The 10,000-nt window shown below is 37.5% G+C and overlaps 2 protein-coding genes and 1 long non-coding RNA gene across 4 annotated transcripts in view; 2 read left to right on the top strand and 1 right to left on the bottom strand.

Moving 5' to 3' along the window:
* LOC138003590 (uncharacterized) overlaps positions 1-793 on the top strand; it is a 32,792-nt gene extending 31,999 nt beyond the window's left edge. The window contains exon 10 of the mRNA XM_068849722.1: positions 1-793. This exon is cut by the window's left edge and continues 1,882 nt beyond it. The gene's annotated coding sequence lies outside the window, so the exon portion shown is untranslated.
* Positions 794-1,296: 503 nt separating this feature from the next.
* LOC138003601 (uncharacterized) overlaps positions 1,297-10,000 on the top strand; it is a 19,539-nt gene continuing 10,835 nt past the window's right edge. The window contains exons 1-2 of the long non-coding RNA XR_011123619.1: positions 1,297-1,348; positions 1,460-1,532. This is a non-coding gene — a long non-coding RNA (uncharacterized lncRNA). The remainder of the gene's footprint in view (positions 1,349-1,459; positions 1,533-10,000) is intronic.
* On the bottom strand, positions 2,280-8,566 carry LOC138003600 (uncharacterized). 2 transcript variants are annotated; one of them, XR_011123618.1, is made up of 5 exons: positions 8,302-8,566; positions 8,003-8,038; positions 7,316-7,443; positions 6,850-7,027; positions 2,280-6,340 (listed from the first exon to the last, which is right to left on the bottom strand). XR_011123618.1 is itself a non-coding variant. In XM_068849746.1 (4 exons), exons 1-4 carry the CDS (start codon positions 8,327-8,329, stop codon positions 6,301-6,303), a joined length of 450 nt encoding a protein of 149 aa, XP_068705847.1. In that variant the 5' UTR covers positions 8,330-8,566; the 3' UTR covers positions 2,280-6,300. The 2 variants fall into 2 exon arrangements, 1 of the variants encoding a protein (XP_068705847.1); XM_068849746.1 differs by lacking the exon at positions 7,316-7,443 and having other exon boundaries at positions 6,678-7,023.

Below are 10,000 nucleotides of genomic sequence, written 5' to 3'. Positions count from 1 at the left end.
ACGATATATTTAAATTTAGTCCTAGACAAAAGGCATCACCTTGAGGCTCTGGGGAGTAACTCATACAAATCCTTATATTTATTCCCAGAGCCTCGAGATGATGTCTTTTGTTTTGGACTGAATTTTAATATATCGAGATTGGTCAATTGGATTGGGTACAATATTGAGTTATTGCAATAGGCCGCTTCAGAAAATGCAATAAAACTCTTTGTTTGCCCCCTAGTTTTGCATAAGCATTGTTTCCAGTTTCTCTTGGGACTTACAATGGTCTCTAGGGAAACCAAAATATTGCTTATGCAAAATTTGGGGGGACAAACAAAGGTTATTACGGTATTGTCCGAAGTGGCCTATGTCTTATTGCGCCTGTATTTATCGATGGTGACTCGGAAATACTCGGAAAAAACCGAGTGCTGCTTTGCAGGAGTTGAACTTATATGCAATCTTCCGATTACTGGTCATTACTAGTTCGGATGCTGGACGCTATCAAACTAGATTAACATGACAACTATCCGGCCATACTGGTAGGAACTAAATTGTTGAAATGCAGCGCATTAGCCATTATGCTGAAAGAGATGTTATATGTTAATCCCCGTTAATGAAATGGGGAGATGTATTTTTACCGATGGTGATTCGGAAACAAAAATTCTTTTGAAATTTTTCTCGACTTACCGACGCTAGAAAGGCTTATTAGCATTAAAACAAAATAATAATTACTTGGCCGCCATTATGAAAGAGGTCGATAATTCAATGTATTTCAAAGCAGGAGCGGATGCAGGTGTGGGAATAAGGTGAATCCCCCCTCCCCCCCCCCGCCCCCTCTTCCCCGCCCCTCTATGGTGCTAATGATAAAAAATTGGATATCAATAAAATATCGTGAAAAGGAATCGTTTTTCTAATTTCTAAGTTTTCATTGCTTGAAAATATACATCAAGGGTCAGCTACATCTGTCCGTCTTGAGGCAGTGCAGCCCAGTGGTTAGAGTGCTTGCCTTGAGATTCGGGGATCCCTCGTTCAAGACACGTTCTGACCACTGGTTGAATTTGAGCCTGGTTGTACCTGGTTCAACTTCTCAGCTGCACTTGTAAATAGCCAACTCCCTTGCCTCCGGCCAGTTGGGATTCTTGAATGTTTTGTTCTGCCGTGATTGTGTTTCGAATTCAGTAGCCCTGAAAAGCCCGTATGGGGTTGGTCAATTAAGTATGCATTGTAATGTATTTATTGTATTGAGAGCCGGTAGTTTATGTATCCTGCGTACATCCGTGAAAGAACCTCGTTTTCACTGATGTTTCAAATTGTCGGCGGCCATCATTATGCAGCGATCTATTGCTGATTTCTGCACGAAAAAAAGGTAAAATACTCTTTCACTCGACATATTTTGAGTTTGGTGTTACATTTGCTAATAGCCGGGACAAATCATTGTCTTTGCAAAGTAAAGTAGCGGTTTCTAATATCTTTTCAGCGAAACTTCCGAACTGATCGAGATAGTGAAGCTGATCTATTAAGAAGTACTGCTGTTACAACGAGTGTGCTAAGTAAGTGATAAAGGCAATATTCAGTGGTCATAAACTAAAATTTTGTTAATATAAGACTACTATTTTTACTTCAAAATTATGTATTCTCCTTGACCAAAGCGTTTTCGATTACCGATCTCGTTCACAGGGTCTCCATTGTAGTTGTCATAGACAAAGAGACCCTGAGAACGAGGTTGGTCCGATTACCAATCCAAAACAAAAGAATTTCTCCTGTAAGCAGTTGTTATAGATTTTCGTTTGGATTCCATCCCATTGTTTAATCTGATCGGATTTTAATCTTTAAATCTGATACAATCGACTGAGGATCATCCGTGTTTGTGCAGTAGACACCGGGACCGGTGTAATACGATAGCAGATTCGATCAACGGACGGTGGTGATACGATTTTTGGACACAATTTGTCTAGAATTGAAATACCGCCTTAACAAAGAAAAGCAAGCAGGCTACGAACTCTTTGCTCTTATTCCTGCAGTTATCATGTAAAGCAAGTTCTCGTTAAAGTATAGCTGAACTCGCCAAAATACTGCAAAAGAAGTGGATCACGTGCCGACAGTCGAGTTGGCGAAACCTCTGTAACATGCCTTTTGGCTTTGGCTTCCAAACATGCGAGAGCCCCTCGAGGTTCTTGCTGTACTGGCAGTAGGTAGCACAGAAGCTGAGGGATCGTTCTCCTGCGTAAAAAGGAAACATGCTTAGCTATTAAGGAGCACAACGAACACGTAATTTTTTAAGTTGGCATTTTCTGAAGTAAGGCAATTTTGGTAAACCAAGTAATCTGAATTGGCGTTATTTGCCAATGTCAAGAACGTTGGCTGATATAAGCATCTTACTCTCAATTTTTAACCACGGTACGGGCCATTTAACGATAAGGAAAACTTTATTCATGAAATCGTGGTTATCAATTTAACACCACGTGAATTGAAACCACTATCGGAAAGAAACTTCACAACTTTTTAACTTTCCACCAGCAGGTCTGTAGATACTGCTATGAACAGGTATGGATAAAATTATACCATACTTTAACTATTTACAACACCACTAACAGATGTATAGAAATTTCCATGAACAGGTCTGGATGATATATCAACCCATACTTTAAACTTTTTACCACATCACTAGCAGTTTTATAGAAATTTCCATGAACAGGTCTATATGAAATATGGTCCCATACTTCAGCTTTTTACCACATCACTACCAGCTTTATGGAAATTTCCATAAACAGGTCTGGATAAAATATGATTCTAAACTTCAACTTTTTATCACATCACTACGAGATTTATAGAAATTTCCATGAACAGCTATGGATAAAAAGATCCCATACTTTAACCATTTACAACATCACAAACAGATTTATGGAAATTTCCATGAACAGGTCTGGATAAGCACTAACAGCATTGTGGAAATTTCCGTAAACAGGCCTGGATAAAATATGATCCCATGTGTAAACTTTTAACCACATCACTAGTAGATCTATGGAAATTTCCATGAACAGGTCTGGATAAAATATGATCCCATACTTTAACCATTTACAACATCACAAACAGATTTATGGAAATTTCCATGAACAGGTCTGGATAAGCACTAACAGCATTGTGGAAATTTCCGTAAACAGGCCTGGATAAAATATGATCCCATGTGTAAACTTTTAACCATATCACTAGTAGATCTATGGAAATTTCCATGAACAGGTCTGGATAAAATATGATCCCATACATTAGCTTTTTGCCACATCACAAACAGCTTTGTGGAAATTTCCATAAACAGGCCTGGATAAATGTGATCCCATACTTAAGCTTTTTGCCACATCACTAACAGCTTTATGGGAATTTCCATAAACAGGTCTGGATAAAATATGATCCCATACTTAAGCTTTTTGCCACATCACTAACAGCTTTATGGAAATTTCCATAAACAGGTCTGGATAAAATATGATCCCATACTTAAGCTGTTTGCCACATCACTAACAGGTTTATGGAAATTTCCATAAACAGGCCTGGATAAGATTTGATCCCATATTTAAACTTCTACCCACATCCCTAGCAGATCTATGGAAATTTCCACGAACAGGCCTGGATAAAATATGATCCCATATTTTAACTTTTTGCCACATTGATCACTAACAGTTTTATGGAAATTTCCATGAACAGGGCTGGATAAAATATGATCCCATACTTAAGCGTTTTGCCACATCACTAACAGCTTTATGTAAATTTCCATAGGCCTATAGAAATTTCCATGAACAGCTATGGACAAAAAGATCTCATACTTTAACCATTTACAACATCACAAACAGATTTATGGAAATTTCCATGAACAGGGTCTGGATAAGCACTAACAGCATTGTGGAAATTTCCATAAACAGGCCTGGATAAAATATGATCCCATATGTAAACTTTTAACCACATCACTAGTAGATCTATGGAAATTTCCATGAACAGGTCTGGATAAAATATGATCCCATACTTTAGCTTTTTGCCACATCACAAACAGCTTTGTGGAAATCTCCATAAACAGGCCTGGATAAATTTGATCCCATATGTAAACTTTTAACCACACCACTAGCAGATCTATGGAAATTTCCATAAACAGGCCTGGATAAAATATGATCCCATATGTAAACTTTTAACCACATCACTAGTAGATCTATGGAAATTTCCATGAACAGGTCTGGATAAAATATGATCCCATACTTTAGCTTTTTGCCACATCACAAACAGCTTTGTGGAAATTTCCATAAACAGGCCTGGATAAATGTGATCCCATATGTAAACTTTTAACCACACCACTAGCAAATCTATGGAAATTTCCATAAACAGGTCTGGATAAAATATGATCCCATACTTAAGCTTTTTGCCACATCACTAACAGCTTTATGGAAATTTCCATAAACAGGTCTGGATAAAATATGATCCCATACTTAAGCTGTTTGCCACATCACTAACAGGTTTATGGAAATTTCCATAAACAGGCCTGGATAAGATTTGATCCCATATTTAAACTTTTACCCACATCACTAGCAGATCTATGGAAATTTCTATGAACAGGCCTGGATAAAATATGATCCCATATTTTAACTTTTTGCCACATCACTAACAGTTTTATGGAAATTTCCATGAACACATCTGGATAAAATATGATCCCATACTTTAGCTTTCTGCCACATGACTAACAGATTTATGGAAATTTCCATAAACAAGCCTGAATAAAATATGATCCCATATATAAACTTTTAACCACATCACTAGCAGATCTAAGGAAATTTCCATGAACAGGTCTCGATAAAATATGATCCCATACTTCAGCTTTTTGCCACATCGCTAACAGCTTTATGGAAATTTCCACAAACAGGCCTAGTTGAAATATGATCCCATATGTAAACTTTTTACCACATCACTAGCACATCTATGGAAACTTCCATGAATAGGTCTGGATAAAATATGATCGAATAGTTAAGCTTTTTACTGCATAAGTAACAGCTTCATGTGAATTTCCATGGACAGACCAGCTGGATAAAATTAATGATCGCATACTACTTTAGCTTCTTACTTCATCACTGGCAGATCTACAGAATTACCCTATTGTTTAAGTGCCACAGTAACTATGACCAAAAAATCACTTCCTTTTTTTCTTCAGATTTTGAAAGTGTGATTGCTCAACACTTGACTGGCAAAATTTTAAGGTCTGTTATCCAAAGGCTGTTTACTTTGAGTGAAGTTTTGGATTTCCCAGTCTGCCATTACTCACGTTTCAAACTGACCGAGTGGACCTCTGAGAGTTCGATCTAAGCAAAAGTGATGTCATTTACTCACTAGCTTAAAATTTCAGCGTGTAAACAGAAAACACAAGTTTAAAAGTCTGAAAGCCTGAAACTCCTGTGCTGCAAATTAATTCAGCGGCATACACTTTCATTGCATTCTTAAACTACATGTATTGAGTCTTTGACATCATTTTCTCCTCAATCTTGCCAGTTCCCTCAAGAAGTTAAAGTTAGTAATGGTGGACCATTAAACAAGAAAATTCCAGTTGCAATACAGTTTAACAGGTGTCTTTTTGAAATCAAGGCTTAAAACTTGGTTTTTGGTCACAGTAGCACTTTAAGGTACATGACCACATAAATAATTCATAGGTAATCTGATCTACATCTAATTTTTTTGTAACTCCTTGTATCCTCTTCTTAAATACTGTGCTGCCTCTTTTTTCAGTTTCCCATTTTCATCAAAGTCAATATCAAAGTATATTATGCTTTCCTTTGGAATCTGGGTGGATGTCCAGCCATGCCAAGGCACCCATTTTGTCTTGTAGCCACACTTTAGCCACTGCACAGTAAAGGAGATATTTTCAACCTGTTGTACTTCTGCTAGATCGGGAGGCTTGTAGTTTCCATCTAGGTTGACAGCAACAATGCTACCTGGTACTACTACTTCATAACTATCCCCATCATTGAGATATGTCCAGGTTTGACCCTAATTAGATGCACGCCGATTTCAATAAGCGTCACGAAGTGTCCCCTTGCTCTTCTAACCAACTTCAACATCACTTGTGTCTCAGAATACAGACAATTTATGTCACAAAGTGTCCCCCAAATGCTGCTCTTTAAGTGAAGATTAACTGCTGCATTTACCCAAAAGGGAAAAATAACGCTAACCTTTACCCCTACCTTATTGTTGAAAATAGGTAGCAAATGCTTAGACTTAAAGGGACACTTTGTGTTGGATGTCAAAATTGGGCGTGCATCTAATTAGGGTCAAACCTGGACATAAGTGCCATCATTACAACTGGTTGTGGTCTTCTGTATACTCCACCATACACCTGAATGCAAAAAAACAAAATGAAGAAATCACACTTTCTTATACCCCATTCACACCAACAAGACATGCTAAATTAACCTGGACTAAACAAACTGAAAATGAGTCATAGAAAAATGTAAGACCTCCTTTTACATGAGATTTGGGTGAGTTTGAATAAATGCTTTGACCTGTGCTAAATTTGTAGTTGACAGAAATCAGTATACATACATGCTTTAAAAGAAAACACTTTGAAAGCATGTTTAACTAAACATCTTCAAAACAGTCATGGTTAAGGTTCAAGGTGAATGGAGCATTAATTTTAATCAAGCAATTGCATCTTTTTACACCTTATGGTTTACCTCTCGTACTGGTACTCTCGTATGACCATGTCATCGACATCTACTGGAACCCCCTCAGGTTTCTGTCCCAAAAATTCTAGGCCATTGTCATCCGACTCAGGTAGTTTTTGTTTATCCCTCAAGTTTGCTTTCCTAGCAAGTATATCTTGCAATGGCCAACTTGCTGCCCTACCTTTCTGAATCCACTTTGTATTGTCAGCTGATAGGAGAGTACTCCACTCTCTTTTGTGCTCTTCTGAAAATGATTTATAAAACTTCTCAATATCAGTCCGCAGCTTTTCAAGTTCCAGCTTCTCTGTGTTCGGGATGACATAATCAGGGACTTCACTGGGGTTTATTTCCACATCTTCCTTCAAAATAAATGGGATATCCACGCTGTCATCCCCAGCATACTGTACATGTACTGTAGTACTTACATGTAAGTGGAATATTCTTTAATACACATCTGCAAATTAACACTTGCTGGCTGCAGAAAATTATAATCAAAATTCTTCTTTGCACTTGATTTTTCCCTTTTTAAAATTATCTTGTGTATAATTATATAGTATATATTCTTTGAATTCCCAAAAAAGGCATTTATTTGCCAACAAATCACTTACTGCACAATGTGCATTCCTAAATGCAATTAATTAACTTACTTTAAGGATGGTAAGCCACTGTTCAGGGTCAGGGCTATCTGGCTTCCAGTTTTCACTCTGATCACTCCCCCAGTTCTTATATACTGCATAACAACTTTTCCAGATGGAGCTTTAGTGAATTTGAATGCCTGAGGGTTGGAAATATTGTGCAGGGTTGTAGAAAAGGGTGCCATCCACCCCTTGACGTCAAACACATTCTCAACTTATACTGCCTTTGGGGAGGGTGTGTAACAGGGCAGACATTACATGTAGCTCTGCAAAGTAAAATCAGACATGCACTGCACTGGTCAGACATGTGCAGACACAATGCTCCTCTGTGGTTCGATCTACTGTAAGATGACAGACCTAAGGTGATACTCAGATATATTATACACAATTATTGACAAATTAACCCTGTCACATACAATTTTCGAGTAATGATGCTCACTTGGGTATTGGTATTTACATGGCTTTGCATGACCTCCAGAAATCCAGTGTTAACTATTTAATACAGGAAGAGAATGTAACTGGAATTAAGTACTCTCTTAACCAGCCTTGGGAAACGTTGAACAATACAGCATTCCCCTCCCTGGATGCTTATCGGCAAATTAATGCATACAGATCAGTAACTACTCTAAAAGAAGTTCTTCATAAAGAGACAAAATGCACAAGTGCTCTTCTAATCACATTGAAATACCATACAGGTACCTGAAAAGGTTCTTGTGTCTTGCTTAACGAGACATTCTGAAAGCGTGTAAGAGAAACATGCACTGTAAATTAACTGGCATGTAACAACTTCATTGAGGAATTAAGGGCATTTGCTAAAACGTGAAGCAACAAAAGCAAAACCACCAAAATGAAACGGCCAAAAAGAGTGAAACCACTGAAACTATAAAAGGTCAAATGGAATATAAACATTAATCCTTGTGTACATTACTTATCACAATGCAACAGCCAAAACAATAATTATTAAACAGAATTTTGTGCACTGCACAGATATCTCTTACTTGTTAAGCATCTGGTCAACAGCTTCATGTGTATGTCCCAGCATTAAAAAATTCAGTTTCACCTGCAAAATGAAAAGAGGGTTACATGGGTGCACGAATGGCGCAGTGGTGAGTCAGAGCACTCGCATCCCACCAATGTGGCCTGGGTTCGATTCCCTGACTCGGCATCATATGTATGTTGAGTTTGTTGCTTCTCTGCTCTGCACTGAGAGGTTTTTCTCCGGGTACTCCAGTTTTCCTCTCTCCTCAATAACCAACATTTGATCTGATTTGCATTACAGTGTCCCCAATTAATGCTCCAGCACTAGAACGACTAGACACTTATTTAAATTAAGTTGCTTTCCTTTCCTTTTCTTTAATTAATATGCATATAATTATAACTGGCTTCTACCAGTACACTAAACTCCTAAGGCAGAGAGGATCAAATTCCTTATTTGACTCAATAAATTTTCAGTGTTACTCAATTTACCTTCCCAAAAATATCAAGCATAACTAGGACACCAAGGAACTTTAGAACAAACTGGTTTTTGTTCTCCCTCCAACAATTATCCATTTGGAGGAACAGGGTGTCAGGCAAGTCCTCCCCTATGCTTTGCAACTCCAATAATAGAATATTTATGGTGAGATTTGAATCATGGGGATACTGGATTAGGTCAAAATAGCCCTTCGGTTGTCTGCCATGGTTTAACACACCAGTCAAGTGAGTTCTAAGCTTTCTTGCACTGGCATAGGCATGTGCTGTAACTATGAGGCGTGCAAGGAGAAGCTTTACCTGATCCATGCCATCTTGTGCAATACAAGCATATACTCATGTGGGTACTGTTTTGCCTTCTCCCTGTGGTGGTAGTACAGTTTCCTTCCTCTCCTGTGACAAAATAGATAGAAATACTTGGCTAAATTTATGAATTCATGTGAGGGATGCAAAAATTAGATAATCTAATTTTGGCATCCCTGTGGTGTGTGTTTTGCAAAGAATTGATTGACATAATTTTATACCCTTATAAGGGTATTATGTCAACCAATTCTTTGCAAAAAACACACCACAGATCAGATATCTATGCAATTGGCTGAAGCAGTTCACATGAACATCAATAATTGACTGTTTGGATGACTGTACATGTACTATGACTACCTGTGAAAATTAATATTTACCACCCATACATGTACATCTATCCAGCTGGCATGGTTTGAAAAGCATAATTTATTCAGTCAGAAAAAAGAAAATTATCAACTGTTATCATGACAGGGTTTATGTACATACATGTATCTGTTGAAACACATTAGTGTTGAACACTGTAGATTGTGGATATATTTAACTTATATTTGAAATTTATTTGGTTAATTAATTCAAAAATTAATAATACAGCTGTAACCCCTATACCACTAACATAAAAGTAAGATCAACAACAGTTCTGGAGTGAATTTAATAGGGAATAGAATTTAAATTTATGCATCTCTCTCTCCTGTTTGAAATTGGTGAGAGTAAAAGTTGCCTATAGCTTGTACTGCCAGTCCTTTAGCTTGATCCTTTTATAAGAATATAATGATTTGATTGCTACACTGTTTACATAACATAAATTCTAAAAGTCTTAAACTATGGAGTTCAAAATAAATAGAGCGGAGCTCTAACATGACAATATCATACCTTGGGTATTTTAACATGCGCAAACATATCACTCAGGAGATGGCAGAAATTAAG

This window comes from Montipora foliosa, chromosome 5, assembly GCF_036669935.1.
Source record: "Montipora foliosa isolate CH-2021 chromosome 5, ASM3666993v2, whole genome shotgun sequence".
Lineage (NCBI taxonomy): Eukaryota > Metazoa > Cnidaria > Anthozoa > Scleractinia > Acroporidae > Montipora > Montipora foliosa.
This window is presented reverse-complemented; position numbering and strand designations above follow the sequence as displayed.